The 21779-nt window shown below is 40.7% G+C and overlaps 1 protein-coding gene across 4 annotated transcripts in view; it reads right to left on the reverse strand.

The window, feature by feature from the left end:
- Window positions 1-21779, reverse strand: part of si:ch211-234p6.5 (uncharacterized) — an 80496-nt gene that overhangs the window by 22774 nt on the left and 35943 nt on the right. For 3 of the 4 annotated variants that reach the window (XM_058392059.1, XM_058392052.1, XM_058392064.1), the window contains exons 8-19: window positions 20792-20936; window positions 4979-5089; window positions 3964-4011; window positions 3804-3884; window positions 3556-3693; window positions 3368-3466; window positions 2362-2470; window positions 2162-2217; window positions 1984-2088; window positions 1797-1860; window positions 1684-1730; window positions 1319-1579 (exon numbers count right to left, since the gene is read on the reverse strand). In XM_058392059.1, the coding sequence (XP_058248042.1) occupies window positions 1319-1579; window positions 1684-1730; window positions 1797-1860; window positions 1984-2088; window positions 2162-2217; window positions 2362-2470; window positions 3368-3466; window positions 3556-3693; window positions 3804-3884; window positions 3964-4011; window positions 4979-5089; window positions 20792-20936 (1264 nt within the window). The remainder of the gene's footprint in view (window positions 1-1318; window positions 1580-1683; window positions 1731-1796; window positions 1861-1983; window positions 2089-2161; window positions 2218-2361; window positions 2471-3367; window positions 3467-3555; window positions 3694-3803; window positions 3885-3963; window positions 4012-4978; window positions 5090-20791; window positions 20937-21779) is intronic. The other variant, XM_058392070.1, reaches the window with a different exon arrangement.

Genomic DNA, 21779 nt, shown 5'->3' on the forward strand with positions numbered 1-21779 from the left:
TTTTCCTTTGTCCCCACTTCTGAATGTGGCCTCTTTCTTTCTCTGACCTAAGCTGTCTGAGATTAGCTGTGAACCAGGGTTTGTCATTGTTATAACTCACCCTGGTGCGTGATGGAATGATGCTGTCCTCACAGAAGTTAATGTAGGACGTCACAGTGTCTGTGTACTCATCCAGACTGTTGGTGGCCGATCTAAAAATGTCCCAGTCTGTACAGTCCAAACACCCCTGTAGTTCTCCCACAGCCTCACTGGTCCACTTCTTTGATGTCCTCACAACAGGTTTGCAGAGTTTTAATTTCTGCCAGTATGCAGGAATCAAATGGGATTGGCCCAGTGTAGCACGAGGGACAGCATGATAAGCACAGCTGATGGTGGTGTAGCAATGGTCCAGTACATTCCACTCTCTTGTCGGGCACTTAATAAACTGTTTGTATTTGGGCAATTCGTGGGAGAGATTACCTTTATTAAAGTCTCCTAGGACAGTGACCAAGGTGTCCAGGTTTGTCCATTCCACACACAGCCAGCCAGCGTGTGATGCGCTTCACACACATTGCCTTGCAGTGGGATGTAAACACCAACGAGAATGAATGAGGAGAAATCACGGGGCGAGTAAAAGGGCTTGCAGTTAATGGTGAAAGCCTCCATGTCTGGGGACAGAGTTGAGTGCGGAGACGCACGAGCACTCATGAGCGTTTCCCTCTTCTGCGGGGCTTCACTTTGTTACTTGCCTCCTTGATCAAAATAGCCAGTAAATCCATGGTAGAAGCCAGAAAACTTGGAAATAAGTCCACTGGTGTAGTAGCTCTGATGTTCATGAGCTCTTCCCTGGAAAAGAAGCCACCAGAACTGTGGCAGAAAACTGAAAAACAACACAAAACAAGAAAAAGTAGAGCGCACCAAAACATAGTGGCTGCCATCTGCGGTGCCATCTTGGCATAACAATTACAATTTGGCCCTTTTGAAAACTCGCTCAAATCCTTACGCTTGTCCATTTTTCCTGCTTCTAACACATCAACTTTGAGGACAAAATGTTCACTTGCTGCCTAATATATCCCACCCACTAACAGGTGCCATGATGAGGAGATCATCATTTTCACTTCACCTGGCACTGCTCAAATGCTCACATTTAATATTGTCCTTTGATATTGCCCTGTCAGATGAGGCACTGGACCTCACACTGCTCCTCACATTCACTGATATCATGCAGGAGAAACGAACTCGAATAAAGTTTAAATACATTATTAAAACTCACTGTGCATTTAACTGTGTTTGTGTATATGCTCTATGTGTGTGTGTGTGTGTGTGTGTGTGTGTGTACATTGTCATTATCACTCTGTTCTTCATGTTTGTGACTCTGTGTGTGTAGTTTGTCCTCCTCAGGGTTCGATTCCTCCACACGCACTCTCTGTGCAGTGAGAACTGAAGGAAGCTCCGCCCTCATTATGTGCATCAGACAGAGAGGAGAGGACTCAGACTCGGACTCAGTGAATGGGCGGGGCTTATCAGCCATGTTCATCTGATAATCTGGGCTTCGGCTCCTCTTAGTGTGCGTTTTTTTCTGGTTGCAACTCGGGGCCATCTGATAGCAACACAGAAAGATATCTTCAGCATTTTCAGCAGATAACAGATCTATAGATTTACATTAATGTTGATTCTTTATCCTGAATTCTGATGATCTCACACCTGGATGAAATGACCAGACTCCTCCCCCAAACACACTGACTTGGATTCTGTAAAACATAGACAAGTTTAAGACATGTGTGTCTGTGTCTGTGCATGTGTGTGTGTGTGTTTACCTGCTGGGTGTGTGTTGGTGTGTGTAATGGAGTCTGTGTTGATTGTATCAGCGTTGTACAACATCTGTGTGTGAGAGAAAAGTGCAGAAATTATTATTACTATTATTATTATTAATATTAATGCTAACAGTAATAATAGTAAGTAGAAGTTTGGCTGAAAAACACATTTTTTTCTCTCTTTACTCACGGTGTAATACGGCTCTGCCCACTCAGACCTCAGCTTCGAGCTCTTATTTGTGTTCTCCAGTTCCAGAGGTAAAGGAGGACGTGCGGGTGGTTGTAACTCTTCCCCCTTAACAAATAAAGAAGTATCTGCCTTTAATTATAAATCATCACACACACACACACACACACACACAACTCACCCAGTAATGCACACTTTCCTTTGAATGGAGTGATGAGTTGTGTAGAAGTGGAAACACTGAGAGAAGAATAAAGCAGATAATTAGAACTCATTAACATCACTTTAGAATAACAGAGTCCCCCACAGTCACTTACCCCCCCCACAGTCATGCCCATGATAACACCAGCATCCACAGTCATGTGCATTGTTGTGGTCACTCACTTGTTGGTGTGTGTAAAGCAATCAGTGCTTTAAATCGTCTCCTGTTGGGTTTCAGACCACTCAGAATATCATCCATCATCCAGATCTGCTTCTGAGCCAAGGAGCGCTCCTAAGCAGGACAGAAAGAAAGAGAGAGAGAGAGAGAGAGAGAGAGAGAGAGAGAGAGAGAGATGCTAAAGCACATATGAAAACATTAGAGCTTGTTGTAGCTTTTCTAACTGACCCAACACTGCCCATCATCACAGTGGTACAAAATAGTGAACTGGGGTTAGCAGTTAAAAAATGAAAAATAATTAAAATCAATAAGTAATTAAATAACTATTAATATATAAGAAACTAAAATAAACAGTATACACAGTATAAACAATATAAATAATATAAACAGTATAAACATGAGTTCCATGAGAGTATAGTGTTATAATGAGATTTTTTTAATCAATCCCCTATTTTTTTGCTCTTTACTGAGTTTTAGTTGAGAGTTTAAAGTTTAAAGTAGTTGACTGTTTATTTTATAACAAAACCCTGATTAATATATTACATTGGATTAGTTTAGCTTGTTCTTTGGTCTTCATGATACTGTGTGTGAGCAGATTCTCTTCTCTTACAAACTCTGGGTTCTTCCAGGATCAGATGTAGCTAGATCAGATAGAACTTTAACCACACACAGGACTAATTATGTGGAAACTAAAGAACTGTGTGAAAGGTGTATGGTACAAAAAATTTGTTTTTCTTTCAGAAATGAGTTTTTATCTATTTCTGAAAACTCCACTGCATTTCAGTGGAGTCCTGATGTTTGATGTTTATACACAGTTACAGATCTTGATTAATTTTTCTCGTATTAGTCTGATGTACATGACTACACCTGCTAAACAAGCTCTCTCTCTAACTCTCTCTTTCTCTCTCTCTCTCTCTCTCTCTCTCACACACACACACACACACACACAAACACACACACTTTTATCAGAGATGATGATGTCATCCTAAAGGTTAGATTTAATATCAGTACCTGTGGAAGTCCAAAATGGCAGATGTGCTGCAGGTGAGAACGAAACACACACAGTTCACTCTCCATCCTCTTGTAGTCCAACCACACCCTCTCCATCTCCTACACACACACAAAATACACAATACATTTAGGAAAAAGTCTATGAAATAATCTCTCTCTCTATCACACACACACACCCAGTTGCATACCCGTGATATGTCACACATTCTGGCTCTGATGGTGACTAGCTCCTCCTGCAGCAAAGCCTTCTGGGATATGTGCTGTTCATTTAGCTGGCCCTTGCCCAGCTCTATACGAGACATGTCCAAGGCAAACTCAGCATGATCCTACACACACACCCATGACACATAATCACACACTTACACAAATGCTGGATGTAAGGAACAGATGTGTAGTGTGTGTGTGTGTGTGTGTGTGTGTGTGTGTGTTTCATTACCTTATCATGTTGTAGAAGATCCATTTCAATAGAGAAAGTCTGTAGTACTTTATCACAGCCACACAAACACGTCAGAACCATCTAACAACACACAGACATCAAAAAGTGTTAATGTGTGTGAGTGTGAGTGTGTGTGTGTGTATGTGTGCTCATTACTCACATCTGTGTCTCCCTGTAGTGCTGAGAGGGTGTGTATCTCTTTCTCACACTACATCACAAAACAGCAAGAAACATCAACAATTATTATTACTCTTGTTATCGTCACTATTTATTATTATTATTATTATTATTATTATTCCATTTCCTGGGCGCGCTACTAGTCCTAAACGGTAATAGCTAAAATTCTGGTTCCAACGCTAAAATGTTCATCATGTGTTTCTTATGTGTGCTATAACTTTTCATGCTGAAAAGTATTGTAGTTTATTTTATATTAATTTTAAATGCGATCGTTATGGACTTCACTTCCCGGTTTCCTCACGGGCATTTAAGGAGAGCGAGCATAGTTCGGCTTTTCTCGGAGATTTTCGGGAGCTGTCGTAAACAAGCATGTAAAACGTTACTAGTCCTAAATGGTAATAGCTAGAAACATGGTTCCAACGCTAAAATGTTGCCCATGTTATGCTTATGTGTGCCATTACTTTTCATGCTGATAAGTATTGTAGTTTATTTTATATTAATTTGTACATGCATTTTTCACGGACTTCACTTCCTGGTTTCCGTACAATTCGGTCTTTCTCGGGTATGTGCTGTAATGCATCTGTAGATGTCGTAAACAAGCATGTAAAACATTACTGGTCCTAAACGGTAACAGCTAGAAACATGGTTCCAATGCTAAAATGCTGCTTAGGTGTGCTATTAGTTTTCATGCTGGTAAGTATTATAGTTTTTTTAGATGGATTTTTGAATGTATTTTTCATGGACTTCAGACCGCTGCTGTGTGTGTGTGTATGTGTGTGTGTGTGTGTGTGTGTGACATCAGCTAGAGTGAGGGAGGAGGGTTTTTTTTTTTTTATTTGAGCATGTCTTGCAATAGTTTAAGCAACATATTCACAATCACACTCGCATTTTCTTCTGGAAATGCAGCATTCTAGTTATTGTTGTTGTTATTATTATCATGTAAATATATAATATGAATAACACTACACACACAGATGCAGTGTAATACTAAACAGTACCATACTGGATGGAAACACACACACAGAGGCAGTGCTGTGGTGCAGAGGGCCTGAAGGATTGTGGGTAATTCTGGAGGGGGGTAAGGGGGGCAGCTGATCAGACTGAATCTCCTGCACACACACACACACACACACACACACAAATGACACGATATTATGATAAAAGTATACAGCATAATGTGTTTGTAATAAAAGTGGTTGAAGTGGTAAATTACCTTCTACTGGCAAAGTTGTGTCTCTTTGCTTGTGTTGTGCAGTGTTAAGTGTGTGTATAATGTGAATAGTGTGTGTATAGTGTGTGTGTATAGTGAATAGTGTGTGTATAGTGTGTGTGTATAGTGAATGTGTGTGTATTGTGAATGGTGTGTATAGTGTGTATCAGTGGTGGACCGTCAGGGTCAGCAAGTCCTTCTCTGCTGCCCTAAACAGCAGTGATCTGAATCACTGACTTGCATTTTAATATATTTAATATATTTTTCCATGAATGTGTATTAAATTATTCCCAATAGTCTATTCTCTACATTTCAGAGCTTTTCTCTCGGTTGCGCTGCTTCCAGTAGTGTATATTTATGATAAGAGTATTTATCCAATCATATTTCAGACAGTGGCTGACATCATGTGTTGCCCGGCCTTAAGGCCTTCAGAATCAATAGTGCAGGCGCCCGGAGCTTAAAATAAGTGGTGATGAAACTGTTCCATTAACCAATCAGATTTCGAGTTGGTGTCACTGGGGTCATCTAGCAGGCATACGATTACGTCAGCAATTTCCCGTCCTTTGATTGGATAATTGGAGTAGTCAGAGGCAGCGACCCGCCCATATACAGTGTTTCTATATTCACTGCGTCTCATTTCGGATGCTGCGTCCTCCGGAGATTGCAGTTTGCTGCATACGGCATCAAGAATGTCTTTTTTCACACACACACAAACACACTCCGCGGTCTGTGGATTGAAGAACACGCTGAAAGACGGGGAGGAGCCAAAGTCTGCTGCTGTTTTCATATGAAATTTAAAGGGCACTGAGGAGATCACCAATTTGTGTAGAGTTTATGGAGAATCACAGAATTTTAGGAGGGCCGAGTAGAAAATGGCCTAGCGACACCCATGGTGGCGTCATAATGATGGTATAGAGGTGGATTAATTCAGGAAGGACACCAGTGAAGGCCTAGGTGTGAAATGCACGGCCCGCCACTGGTGTGTATAGTGTATAATGTGAATAGTGTGTGTATAGTGTGTGTATAGTATGTATTGTGTGTATAGTGTGTATCACGTGAATAGTGTGTGTGACTAAAAAAGGTCAGGGTTAAAACACCTGCACCATGGTACAATAATCATACTCACACCCTCAAGAGAGCAACCCGTAACCTCGAGCCAAAGTGGAGAACAACTAAATTAGAAGTTTTTAGAATTGCGTTTAAAGACAGTCTGTCCAACTATAGACAGACTCTAAAAGCTGCTAGGGCTGAGCATCTGAGCAAACTGATAGTAATAAACCAAAACAATCCCAGATTCTTATTTAGTACAGTGGCTAGACTAACAAAGCATCAGATTTCTGGAGAGAGTATTCCATCACAGTTTAGTAGTGAGGACTTTATGAATTTCCAGTCCAGCCTAAAGCTCCACATCTAGAGCTACAATGTTTGTTAGATCCAATACCAACTAGATTGCTGAAAGAAGTGATACATGCAGCTGGAGAGCTTCTTCTCAATATTATTAACTCCTTGTTATATCTAGGTCATGTCCCTAAACCTCTCAAGTTATTAAGCCTCTTCTTAAAAAACCTAAACTAGACCCTAATGAATGATCAAATTACAGACCGGTTTCAAACCTTCTGTTTATATCTAAAATACTAGAAAAAGTGGTGTCAGCTCAAGTATGCTCCTTCTTACATGAAAACAATATCCTTGAAGAATTTGAGTCAGGTTTCAGGCCCCATCATAGTACAGAAACTGCACTAATGAAAATCACTAAATGACTTGACCCAGTTATATATCTCATCAAAACCAGATGAAATATCTAAATTGTCTAGATTAACTGAGTGTGTTAAAGATATAAAAGATTGGATGATCGATAATTTTCTATTACTAAATTCTGATAAGACAGAGATATTACTTATTGGTCCAAAAACCAGTACACAGAAGCTCTCGCAATTCAGCTTGCATCTAGAAGGATGCACTGTTACTACTAGCTCAACAGTGAAAGACCTGGGCGTAATATTAGACAGCAAACTTATCCTTTGAAAATCATATTTCCAATATCACAAAAACAGCCTTCTTCCATCTTAGAAATATTGCCAAGCTTAGGAACATTTTATCTGTATCTGATGCAGAAAAACTAGTTCATGCATTCCTGACCTCCAGACTGGACTACTGTAATGCATTACTAGGTGTTTGTCCTGCATCTTCAATAAACAACCTACAGTTAGTCCAGAATGCAGCCGCCAGAGTTCTTACCAGATCAAGAAAATATGATCATATAACCCCAATATTATCATCCCTGCACTGGCTACCTGTTAAACTTAGAAATTAGCACTACTTATGTTCAAGGCTCTAATTGGTTTAGCTCCCACCTATCTCTCCAGTCTCCTAACACGTTACAATCCACCACGCTCTTTAAGATCGCAAAACTCTGCACTTCTGGTAGTTCCCAGAATATCAAAGTCCACAAAAGGGGGTAGAGTGTTTTCGTATTTAGCTCATACACTTTGGAATAGTCTTCCTGACAGTGTTCGGGGCTCAGACACAGTCTCCCAGTTTAAACATAGACTAAAGGCTTATCTCTTTATCCTGGCAAACATTTAATACATCCCTTATATCCCAGTACATCTGATTAAATGCACATTATCATCTAGTGCTGCTAATATCATGAACAGCAGCTACGCTAATTACTTTCCACTTGTTTCCCTTCTTCTACCCATCCAGAGGCATCCAGAGATGGACCGGCTCCAGCCGGGTTCAGCTTTGTGAGGATTGGGGTATTCAAAGCAACGCTGCCAACCCTATGTGGACGACAACAATCTCCTTATTAATTTACACAACATTCTACACATGCTGTTTTGGCATCACACAATTGACTACACACAAATGCAGAAAGGACATTGTTCACATCACACTCTCCGCTGTCACCCAAATGAGGATGGGTTCCATTTTGAGTCTGGTTCCTCTCAAGGAGTCTAGCAGCTACATTTTGGACTAATTGCAAGCGGTTCATATAGGAGTGACCAATACCTATATAAACTGAATTGCAATAGTCTAGACAAGAAGATATAAATGAATGAATTGCTCTCTTGAACTCAGTAGGTAAAACTTTAGCCAGAAGTCTCACCTGGAAAAAACACGATTTGACGACTGCATTGACCTGCTTGTCAAATAACAGGGCGGAGTCAAAGACAATCCCTAGATTTTTAACAGATGGTTTTACATAAGCAGCTAAGCTGCCTAACATTTGATTTAAGCTACCAGAGAAAGCTAACGGACCAAACACAATTGCCTCAGTCCTACTCTCGTTTAAGTTCAGGAAATATTTGGGCATCCAAGCCTTAATGTCTGACAAACGGGCAGTTAAAGCAGATAGACCGGCATTGTCATTTGGCTTGATGGGCACATATATTTGAGTGTCATCATAAAAATGAAAAAAATACTCAGTGTTTTCTAAAAATTGAGCCCAAAGTGAGCATACATAAAGAAAACAGAATGGGGGCAAGAATTGAGCGTTGGGGAACCGCATAGGTCAGATGTGCTTTGGAGGATAAACATCCATTTATATAAACCGAAAAGGTTCTATTGTTCAAATAAGATTTGAGCCAGTTCAGTGCATGACCTTTGATACCTGCACAGCATTCAAGATGCGAGAAATAAGAATGTCATGATCGACTGTATCAAAGGCCACACTCGAATCCAACAGCAAAAGTATTACTGAGTTCCCAGAATCAACCGAGTTAATCAATCAATAGTGTGTATAGAAAAGATTCAAAAACTCCATTTGACTCTAAAAAATGTAATAATTGGATAGAAACTACCTTCTCAATGATTTTAGAGATAATTTATAGATTTTACAGAACTGTCACATCAAGGTTAGATTACTTCAACAGCGGTATAATAGTAGCATGCTTAAAATGTTCTGGAACAAATCCGACAGAAAGACTCTTATTTATTATTGCCAAGATACAGGGCCCAACAACATCAAAAACCTGAATAAATTGGCACACCTGCATAATGTCAGTTACAGATGTGGTTAATTTTAACTTCATAACCAGTTCATACAGAAAGTCTATCAAGATGAGGTACAGACCGGCAAAGATAGTATAGTAGGGGTGTGCGATATGATGATATTTGATCGCGGACGATTAAAATGACTGCAAGATCCACTTTTCCAAAAAAATCGTTGTATCGTCCTATATGGTGCACGTTATATCCATTGTAGTTCTACTGATTTCGTGTACATCCCCGTGCTAGATGGCGCCAGGTTAAAAAGCTCGTATGCGTTGCTCGTAAATTCAGTGAGATTAAGCGACGCACTCAGTGACAATGGAGGAAAACACAGAGGAGTTGGTCCCTAAAAAAAACTCAACATCAGTGTTATGGAAATGGTTTGGTTTTTCCCCAACAGACACAGTGCAAACCACAGTTATTTGCAAATGTTGCAATGATAATATTCGCACGTCGGATGGCAACACAACGAACCTTTTTAACCACCTTAAAAGAAAGCATCCGAAAGAATATGCCGACAGTCAAATTATAAAGGGACTCCATGTGAGTACATCAGCAGGTACAACCAAGCAGCCAGAAATTACAAGGTTTAAACAAGCAACTCTAACGAAAGAAGCATTTGAGAAAGGAACTCTGTATGACAGAACGAGCAAGCGCTGGAAAGATGCCATTCCACAGCTTTATTCCGTTCATAATAAATGTTTGTAAATAATAAATTAAAAATTACATTAAGAACATTGAACAGGGTAAAATTATGAGATTAGTTTGCAATAATAATTGCACTGTTATATGTAATTGTTTTGTATATGAAATAAAACGTTTAGGCGAACATCTAAACGGTTTCAATAAAATTATATAATTTTATAATATAAACATTTGTAAATTAAATTTTACATTGTGCATTAGGTTAAATCTAATTTAATACATTATTCTTTTTTTGTTAGAAAAAAGTGCCAAAGACCCTCGTGTTGAACGTGTAACATCTGTCTGCAAGAAAGTCATCAGTACATTCTTGTTCAGCTGGAAGAAAAAGAGGGACTTAAGTAATGCTCAAACTGACCTAAAACTACCTCAGCAGAAACCCATCACTGAGTCTCCAACACGATGGGGTTGAGACTCAACATGATTGAGAGAGTGCTTGAACAGGAAAAGGCGTTTTCTCAGGTCCTAAAGGCAGACAGGAAGATGAGGCATTTAGTCCCATCATGGCAGGATGTTGACGTGATGGAATCTATGAAAAAGGCTCTGAGTCCTCTGAGAGACTTTACTGATGCACTCTCAGGTGAGGACTATGTGAGTGTATCTTATGTAAAGCCAGTGCTTCACTTGTTGAAAGACAACATTTTGAGCCTGAATGATGAGTATACTGAACTAACAAAAACAATGAAGACTACCATTCTTGAATACCTCACTGACAAATATCAGGACCCCACCACTGATGACCTGCTGGATATGGCTTCACTTGTCGATCCCAGGTTCAAAACACAATACATAGACAAAGACAAGATTGAGGGAATACAAACCAGAGCTGTGTCTGAGCTGGAGTCTTTGCTGACCATACAGAATCCAGCATCATCAAATCAGTAGCCTACCTCTAGTACTTCAACCTCCACATCACAAAACCCTGATGAAGATCAGACACCACCCAAGAAAGCAAAGAGATCACTTGCCAGCTTTTTGAAAGCCTCAGGTATTGTAAGTGCATCTGCAGCCACAACATCAGCTTCCTTTTCTTTAAAAGAAGCAATAGAAGGGGAATTGAAGGGCTACTTGTCCACACCAAATGCCGAAAGTGACATGGATCCGCTGGAATGGTGGAAAGTCCATGAGGCAAACTTTCCAAGAGTTAGCCAACTTGCTAGAAAGTATTTATGCATTCCAGCAACAAGTGCTCCCTCAGAAAGAGCCTTCAGCACTGGTGGCAACATTGTCACCTGCCAAAGGGCAACTCTCAAGCCAGATAAAGTGAATCAGCTGGTTTTCCTTTCTAAAAATTTGTGATTAGTCATACTTTGTGTTCTTTTAGAAATTGATATGTTCTAAAGCTGCTAAGTTTACAAGCCTCAGGTCAGGAAATATTTTTTTGCCTTTATTTTAATGTTTTGATTCTGAATCATGTTGCACTTTTAAAAAAATCTTAACAGATTACAAAAGGTAGTTTACATTTTGTATGTTTGTTTTTACCTTTTGAAGCCAATGTCTATTTTGGGAGTTCACAAGTCTGTGAACTTGCATTTATTTGACTAGACCAAGTTACTATTTTTATTTAACTTTGTAAGAATACGCTATTTACATTTTTGAACCTCTTTGCTGAGGATCTAGGTCTAATAAACTATTCTGACTATTACAACTGTTACCACTACCAATGTAACATTTCTTAAATCAATGTTCATTTTGTGATGGCAAGTCTCTCATTGTTATGCAAGTCTTGTTGACTGTTCTTAATTTGCAGAGTTGCACTTGCATTTAATGTTAACTTGATTAAAAAATACTTGAAAACATAAATGGTAAAGATTATATTTTTAATATGGAGACATTAATTTGGCTGTATTGTAGCTCTGTAATTTGCCAAACAGTCTTAAAACCAACATGAGAAAGAATCGGGATAAAATCGTGAATCGTGATTTTTCCAGAAAAAATCGTGATCTAATGTTTTTTCCATATTGCCCACCCCTATAGTATAGTACTATAGGTCATAGTTTATCGGGACAATAAGCTGTCTAATGTCATGTATTTTGTTTGTAAAGTACCTTAAAAAACATTTGCAGGCAATAACTGGGTCATCAAAATGCAGATCAATAAAAGTGTTTATAACAGAGTTAATTGTGAAGAATAAAATAATCTCTAGCTAAGATGTCAGAGAAATATTTTTATTTAGCCTCCTTCACAGCTTATCTTTTTTCCATTTACGTTCTGCGTGCCGGCATACTTGTCTCAGAGCCCATGTATCAGTATTTAACCATGGCTCTGCCTTAACTTTAGGCTGCTTACTCCGAAATGGAGCAAAAGAGTTTAAAATTTTAGAACAAGTAGGATTAAATAAAGTAAGCTACTGTTCAGCATCTAAATTATTAAAGGTACAGTCAAGAAAACCCAACTTACATGCCTCATCAAAATCCTCACTAAAGGTAGAGCTAAACATATGTGACCAAATAATAGGCAACCTGATCTAAAATAGAACAGGTGAACATCAGAGGTTTATGATCTGAAAAACTTAAATCACCAATTTCAAGATCATTGTGTGTATAGTGTGTTTATAGTATGAGTATAGTGTGTGATCTAGCCATGGGATCACAGTCCAGTGACTTCTGTGCCGGTCCCAAGCCCAGATAAATAGAGAGGGTTGCATCAGGAAGGACATCAGGAGTAAAATATTGCCAAATTTAACCATGCGAATCGTCAGATTCTGAAATTCATACTGGATTGGTCGAGGCCCAGGTTAACCTACAGGGCGCTGGTGGAAATTGGGCTACTGTTGGTCAAAGAAGTAGAGGAGGGAGGAGAGTGTGCAGACAGAGAGAGCAGAGGAAAGGTAAGAGTGTAGGACTGAGAATAGGAACTCTGAATGTTGGTACTATGACAGAGAAAGGTAGAGAGCTGGCTGATATGATGGAGAGAAGGAAGGTGGATATACTGTGTGTACAGGAGACCAGGGGGAAGGGGAGCAAGGCTCGTAGTATAGGAGCAGGATTCAAGCTGTTTTATTATGGGGTGGATAGTAAGAGAAATGGGGTAGGTGTGGTCCTGAAGGAGGAGTTTGTGAGGAATGTTCTGGAGGTGATGAGAGTGTCAGACAGGGTGATGAGTCTGAAGTTAGAGGTTGAAGGGGTGATGTTGAATGTTGTTAGTGGTTATGCCCCACAGGTAGGTTGTGAGTTAGAGGAGAAAGAGAGATTCTGGAGTGAATTAGATGAGGTGATAGAGAGTATTCCCACGGGGGAGAGAGTGGTGATAGGAGCAGATTTTAATGGACATGTTGGTGAGGGGAACACAGGTGATGAGGAGGTGATGGGCAAGTTTGGAGTTAAGGAAAGGAACCTTGAAGGACAGATGGTAGTGGACTTTGCTAAGAGAATGGACATGACTGTGGTTAACACTTATTTTCAGAAGAGGGAGGAGCATAGAGTGACTTACAAGAGTGGAGGTAGGAGCACACAGGTAGACTACATCCTATGTAGAAGAGGCAATCTGAAAGAGATTAGTGACTGTAAAGTGGTAGTGGGAGAGAGTGTAGCCAGACAGTACAGGATGGTGGTGTGTAGGATGACTTTGATGGTCTGTAAGAAGAGGTCAAAGATAGAGATAGAAGCTGAAAAAGGAGGAATGTTGTGAGGAATTTAGACAGAAGTTGAGGCAGGCTCTGGGTGGTCAGGTAGTGCTGCCAGATGACTGAGAAACTACAGCAGAAGTGATCAGGGAGACAGGAAGAAAGGTGCTGGGTGTGTCATCTGGAAGGAGGAAAGAAGATAAGGAGACTTGGTGGTGGAATGAGGAAGTTCAGGATAGTATTCAGAGGAAGACGTTAGCCAAGAAGAAGTGGGACATGGACAGAACTGAAGAGAACAGACAGGAATACAAGGAGTTACAGCGCAGAGTGAAGAGGGAGGGGTCTAAGGCCAAGCACAAGGCGTATGACGAGGTGTACACTAGATTAGACACTAGAGAAAGAAAGAAGGATTTGTACAGGTTAGCTAGGCAGAGGGATCGAGATGGAAAGGTGCTCACAAGTGAGGAGAGTGTACAGAGGAGATGGAAGGAGAACTTTGAAGAGCTGATGAATGAGGAAAATGAGAGGGAAAAAAGAGTAGAAGGGGTGAACTCTGTGGAACAGGAAGTAGATAAGATTAGAAAGGATGAAGTCAGGAAGGCTTTGAAGAGGATGAAAAGTGGAAAGGCAGTTGGTCCTGATGACATCCTGGTGGAGGTCTGGAAGTGTCTAGGAGAGGCGGCAGTGGAATTTTTAACTAGTCTGTTTAACAGGGTTTTAGAGAGTGAGAAGATGCCTGAGGAATGGAGAAGAAGTGTATTAGTGCTGTTCTTTAAGAATAAGGGTGACGTGCAGAGTTGCAGCAACTATAGGGGGATAAAGTTGATGAGCCATACAATGAAGCTCTGGGAAAGAGTAGTGGAAGCTAGGTTAAGGAAGGTAGTGGAAATTTGTGAGCAGCAGTATGGCTTCATGCCCAGAAAGAGCACAACAGATGCAATTTTTGCTCTGAGAATGTTGATGGAGAAGTATAGGGATGGTCAGAGAGAGCTGCACTGTGTGTTTGTAGACTTGGAGAAAGCGTATGACAGGGTGCCAAGAGAAGAGCTGTGGTACTGTATGAGGAAGTCAGGAGTAGCAGAGAAGTATGTCAGAGTGGTGCAGGACATGTATGAGAGGAGCAGGACAGTGGTGAGGTGTGCTGTAGGTCAGACAGAGGAGTTCAGAGTGGAGGTGGGACTGCATCAGGGATCAGCTCTGAGCCCCTTCCTGTTTGCTATGGTGATGGACCAGTTGTCAGAGGAGGTCAGACAGGAGTCTCCTTGGACAATGATGTTTGCAGATGACATTGTGATCTGTAGTGAGAGCAGGGAGCAGGTGGAGGAAAACCTGGAGAGGTGGAGGTTTGTGCTGGAGAGAAGAGGAATGAAAGTCAGTGGTAGTAAGACTGAGTACATGTGTGTGAATGACAGGGAGGGAAGTGGAACAGTAAGATTACAGGGTGAAGAGGTGAAGAAGGTACAGGAGTTTAAGTACTTGGGGTCAACAGTCCAGAGTAATGGAGAGTGTGGGAAAGAGGTAAAGAAGCGAGTGCAGGCAGGTTGGAATGGGTGGAGAAAGGTGTCGGGAATTCTGTGTGATAGAAAAATATCAGCGATAATCAAGGGAAAGGTGTACAAGACAGTGGTGAGACCGGCCATGCTGTATGGTTTAGAGGCAGTGTCACTGAGACAGAGACAGGAGTCAGAGCTGGAGGTAGCAGAGCTGAAGATGTTGAGGTTCTCTTTGGGAGTGAGACGGTTGGACAGGATTAGGAACGAGTACATCAGAGGGACAGCTCATGTTAGATGTTTGGGGGACAAAGTTAGGGACGAGAGATTAAGATGGTTTGGACATGTCCAGAGGAGGGAGAGTGAGTATATTGGTAGGAGAATGTTGGACATGGAGCTGCCAGAAAGGAGGCAAAAAGGAAGGCCAAAGAGGAGGAATATGGATGTAATAAATGAGGATATGAAGCTAGTGGGTGCAAGTGTTGAGGATGCAGAAGATAGGGATAGGTGGAGAGAGATGATTCGCTGTGGAGACCCCTGAAGGGAAGAGCCGAAAGAAGAAGAAGTGTGTTTATAGTGTGTGTGTATAGTGTGTTTATAGTGTGTGTGTGTAGTGTGTATGTAGTGTGTATGTAGTGTGTGTATAGTGTGTGTATAATGTGTATATAGTGTGTGTATATTGTGTGCATAGTGTGTGCATAGCAGTGGTGGGCCGTCAGGGCCAGCAAGGGCTCCTCTGCTGGCCTAAACAGCAGTGATCTGAATAAGGCCTTCAGAATCAATAGTGCAGGCACTCGGAGCTTAAAATAAGTGGCAATGAAATTGTTCCATTAACCAATCAGATTTCGAACTGGCATCACTGGGGCCATCTAGCAGGCATACGATTCTGTCAGCAATTTCCTGTCCTTTGATTGGATAATTGGAGTAGTCAGAGGCAGCGAACTGCACAAACTAAATAAAATATATATATTTTAACTCACAATGGCTGACAGAGGAGAAGAAATCGGTTTGGTCGCAGACATCCTTACAAATACATTTTCAAGGTGGACTGTAATAAAATTGACTATTTCTTGTGAGCTGTGAAATACTGTAGCCTAATTTCTTTTTTACTTTGCTATTTAACAGTTGATTAGCATCTATTGCCATGGCGTCATAATGATGGTATAGCGGTGGATTAATTCAGGAAGAACACCAGTGAAGGCCTAGGTGTGAAATGCATGGCCCGTTAGTTGTTTATAGTGTGTGTAGTGTGAATCGTGTGCGTAAAGTGTGTATACAGTGTGTGCATATAGTTTGTGAATAGTGGGTGTGTGTATAGTGTGAATAGTGTGTGTAGTGTCTTAGTATATATATATATACTATATAGTGTATATAGTGTGTATATAGTGTGTGTGTAGTGTATGTACAGTGTGTGTACAGTGTGTGTGTAGTGTTAAGTTTGGGCTTCTCAACATTAGATCCCTTGCACCGAAAACAATTATTGTTAATGAAATGATCTCAGATTATAGTTTCGACGCACTCTATCTTATTGAAACCTGGCTTAGACCAAATGACCACATTGGCCTAAATGAGTCTACTCTTTCGGGATATTCCTATAAGCATGAGCCCCATCAGACTGGTGGTGGAGGTGGTGTTCCAACTATCTATAACAATTCTCTTACCGTTACTCAGAAAACAAGACCAAGGTTTAGCTCAATTGAAGTGCTTATCCTTAATGTTGCACTCACTGACATGCATAAAAAAAAATCCCTACTGTATCTTGCTCTGGCCACCGTGTACAGATGCCCGGGGCCCTACGGTGATTTTCTTAAAGAGTTTGCACATTTACTGTCAGATCTTTTGTTCAGTTTTGACAAAGTGTTAATTGTAGGAGACGTTAACATTCATGTAGACAATGCTAACGATGCGTTAGGACTCCGTTTTAATCATACACTAGACTTAGTTATATCACATGGGACCGATGTTACAGATATAGCCGTTCTACCTCAAAGCGATGACATCACAGACCATCACCTCTTAGTGTACGCTCTACCTGTAGAACATATTAGACACGTCTCTCCACGTTATCAATTTGGCAGAACTATTATTCCGACCACTAAAGACAGATTTACAAGCAATCTGCCAGATCTGTCTCAACTTCTTGCTAGACCCCTAAATGTAGATGATTTAGATGAAGTAACTAACAGCATAAGCACTATTTTCACCAGCACACCGGACACTGTTGCCCCCATCCGACTAAAAAAGGTCAGAGATAAAACACCTGCACCACGGTACAATAGTCATACTCACGCCCTCAAGAGAGCAACCCGTGACCTCGAGCGAAAGTGGAGAAAAACCAAATTAGAAGTTTTTAGAATTGCGTTTAAAGACAGTCTGTCCAGCTATAGACAGGCTCTAAAAGCTGCTAGGGCTGAGCATCTGAGCAAACTGATAGAAATAAATCAAAACAATCCCAGATTCTTATTTAGTACAGTGGCTAGACTAACAAAGCATCAGATTTCTGGAGAGAGTATTCCATCACAGTTTAGTAGTGAGGACTTTATGAATTTCCAGTCCAGCCTAAAGCTCCACATCTAGAGCTACAATGTTTGTTAGATCCAATACCAACTAGATTGCTGAAAGAAGTGATACATGCAGCTGGAGAGCTTCTTCTCAATATTATTAACTCCTTGTTATATCTAGGTCATGTCCCAAAACCTCTCAAGTTAGCAGTTATTAAGCCTCTTCTTAAAAACCTAAACTAGACCCTAATGAATGATCAAATTACAGACCGGTTTCAAACCTTCTGTTTATATCTAAAATACTACAAAAAGTGGTGTCAGAGAGAAATTATATACCTATCTTAGAATTATATACCTACAGTAGCTTTGAATTGGCCTAAAAGTAATATACTTAGCTTTAATTTAGCAATATTCTGCCTAAAAGTAGTATCTATCTATCAAAATTATTTAGCTATTGATTAAATAGCTGGCTTGCTTTGATTAGTCTATAACAATCAAGTATAACCTTTATAATAATCATGCAGAACCATTAATATTAGCATGCTAGTATAATATCCACACTGAGACTGGACATAGAAAAAGAGAAAACATTAGAAGTTACAGCTGAGTGAGGTGCATATCGTGTGACTATGTAATCTTAAATAAAGCTTTGCAGGCACCAAGACTGTTAGGGCAGTGTGATCTAGTCTATGGTAAACAACAGCATTGGAATGCCAGCGATGAAGCGGGGAGGATATGAGACAGAAAAAAAATTGCAAGTCTTACTTAAACATAGCAGCGCATCTAACCATCTAACCTGGATCAAGCAGATAAGGAAATGTCAAAATAACGTAAAAGAAGAGATCAGGGTACTTAAACATCGTTGTGGAAGGCAGCAAGCGAGGCCAAGATAATCTGTGGGGACCAGTGTGTGCGGTCAAAACGACCCGTATGTAAAATATAACGTAAAATATTCAAAATATTTCGGAAATATTCAAATTAGAGACAAGGGGGCGCCATGGGGCACCTGCGGTATAAGTAGAGGGGAATTTCTCAGGGTTTTTCAGACCAGCTGCTCTCTTCAGAAATGCATGTTATTGACTGCATGTCTGAATAAAGAAACCTGCTTCTTCTCATCTGCTGACTGAGAACTCCATTATTTTGGCTAGGTATTTGATAGTTAATTGAGCTCATTGGGTAAGATTATGGACAAAATAGAAACTGACACAATCTAAAATTCCACCCTGTGATATATCCACTCGGAGGGGGCTCTGAGTTCCGACAGTGGTGTCAGCTCAAGTATGCTCCTTCCTACAGGAAAACAATATCCTTGAAGAATTTCAGTCAGGTTTCAGGCCCCATCATAGTACAGAAACTGCACTAGTTAAAATCACAAATGACTTGTTTTTAGCTTCGGACCAAGGCTGCATCTCCATTTTAGTCCTGCTTGATCTTAGTGCTGCATTCCACACTATAGATCATAACATTCTTGTAGATCACTTACAAAATCACACAGGTATGCAGGGACAGGCATTAAAAAGGTTTAGATCCTACCTGTCTGATCCATACCACTTTGTAGATTTAAATGGAGAACTGTCCAGTGTAGTGCCAGTGAAATACGGGGTCCCACAAGGGTCAGTTTTAGGACCTCTGCTTTTCTCGGTATATATGCTTCCATTGGGTGACATCATTAGAAGGCATGGGATTAGTTTCTAATTGTCTAGACTAACTGAATGTTTTAAAGATATTGGAGATTGGATGACCGATAATTTCCTATTATTAAATTCTGATAAGACAGAGATATTACTTATTGGTCCAAAAACCAGTACACAGAAGCTCTCGCAATTCAGCTTGTATTTAGAAGGATGCACTGTTACTACTAGCTCAACAGTGAAAGACCTGGGTGTAATATTAGACAGCAAACTTATCCTTTAAAAATCATATTTCCAATATCACAAAAACAGCCTTCTTCCATCTTAGAAATATTGCCAAGCTTAGGAACATTTTATCTGTATCTGATGCAGAAAAGCTAGTTCATGCATTCCTGACCTCCAGACTGGACTACTGTAATGCATTACTAGGTGTTTGTCCTGCATCTTCAATAAACAAGCTACAGTTAGTCCAGAATGCAGCCGCCAGAGTTCTTACCAGATCAAGAAAATATGATCATATAATCATCCCTCAAGCCAGGTTTCATATTATCATCCCTGCACTGGCTACCTGTTAAACTTAGAATTGATTATAAATTAGCACTACTTACATTCAAGGCTCTAAATGGTTTAGCTCCAACGTATCTGACCAGTTTTCTAACACGTTACAATCCACCACGCTCTTTAAGATCGCAAAACTCTGGACTTCTGGTAGTTCCCAGAATATCAAAGTCCACAAAAGGGGGTAGAGCGTTTTTGTATTTAGCTCCTAAACTTTGGAATAGTCTTCCTGACAATGTTCAGGGCTCAGACACAGTCTCCCAGTTTAAATGTAGATTAAAGACTTATCTCTTTATCCTGGCAAACATCTAACACATCCCATAACCTTGTGCTCCAGTACATCTGATTAAATGCACATTATCATCTAGTGCTGCTAATATTATGAACGGCAGCTATGCTAATTCTGTTCCATTGTTTCCCTTCTTCTACCCATCCCGAGGCATACAGAGACTGTGCCGGCTCCAGTGGCATCTGGAGATGGACCAGCTCCAGCCGGGTTCTGCTTCGTGAGGATTGGGGTATTCAAAGCAGCTCTACCAACCCTATGTGGATGACAAGAACTTCCTTATTAATTTGCATAATATTCTACACATGCTGTATTGGCATCACACAAATGCAGAATATAATCATACTCTCCGCTGTCACCCAAATGAGGATGGGTTCCCTTTTGAGTCTGGTTCCTCTCAAGGTTTCTTCCTCATACCATCTAAGGGAGTTTTTCTTTGCCACAGTTGCCTCAGTCACCTCAGGCTTGCTCACTTGGGATAACATCTAGGACTGTCTGTCTGTCTGTCTGTCTGTTTATATGTTTGTTGTTTTCTTATGTTGTTTCTTATGTAAAGCTGCTTTGAGACAATGCTCTTTGTTAAAAGCGCTATACAAATAAAATGGAATTGAATTGAATTGTATAGCGTGTGTGTAGTGTGTGTACAGTGTGTACCTTGCCTTCTGTTTTATGTACAGGTGAGTAGTGTGTAGAATGAGAAAAATAAGAAAGATGGAAAGATATACATAATATAGTCTACTTTAGCACACACACACACACACACAGCCTTGTGGGTAAAGAGGCTGACAGACTGGGGGAAGGAGAGACAGACAGGAAGCTTCTCCTGGCCAGACCACCTGTTTAAGTGTAGGGTTAATGCGTGCAGATGTACTTACCTGAGGTCGTAGGTCAACTCTGCCCACTGGGCTGTGTGATTGTGACTCATATTGACATCTGGGGGTCAATGGTCCTGACCCATGACATCGGAAGTGATCTTCACCTGTGCGGTCCAAACTCAGAGACCGAGTTCGAGTGTCATAACTACAAATAAAGAGAAAGAGACATGAAGATAGAGAGAGAGAGAGAGAGAGAGACAGAGAGACAGACAAAGACTTTTTTACAGTCCTTTATTTAAACAAGTCAAATTCAAATTTTATTTATCACATGCAAAATCATACACAGTACATGTAGTGAAATGCTTTTTATGGCTGTCCTACATTTGTATTCCTATATATAAGGCAAATATAAAAGTCCAATTGAACAGGAATATCAGGGAGTAAAGTGACGGTGCAGTGTGCACACAAAGATGCAGAATAGTGCAGAGTATGCAGAGTAGTGCAATTATTGCATGTGCGACAATCAGCTGAAGTAGAATGTAATGCTCATGTGTGGGGGTAAGTCCAGAAGGTCCAGGTTCTAGGTGTTCTGGTTAAGGGCCCGAATGGCCTGCGGGAAGAAGCTCCTCCTCATTCTCTATGCGTTTGCCTTCAAGGAACGGAAACATTTCCCTGACCTCAACAGAGAGAAGAGTCCATTGTTGGGATGGCTAATGTCCTTCATTATCTTCCTGGCCTTGGTCCAGCACCGCTTGCTGTATATAGTGTCCAGATCAGGAAGCTTGGTGTGGATGGTATGCTCGGCTGATTGCACCACCCTCTGGAAAGCTTGACTGTCCTGTTTGGTGCTGTTTCCAAACCAGACTGTGATACTTCCCACCAGGATGCTCTCAATGGTGCAGGTGTAGAATGTCTTTAGCACCTTTGAGGGCAGTTTAAAGTCCATTAGGCATCTAAGATGATAGAGATGCTGCCAGGCCTTCTTCACCAGGGTGTTAACGTGAGAGGACCATGTCAGGTCCTGCGTGATGTAAACATCTAGGTACCG

The sequence above is a fragment of the Hemibagrus wyckioides genome, linkage group LG01 (assembly GCF_019097595.1).
Source record: "Hemibagrus wyckioides isolate EC202008001 linkage group LG01, SWU_Hwy_1.0, whole genome shotgun sequence".
NCBI lineage: Eukaryota > Metazoa > Chordata > Actinopteri > Siluriformes > Bagridae > Hemibagrus > Hemibagrus wyckioides.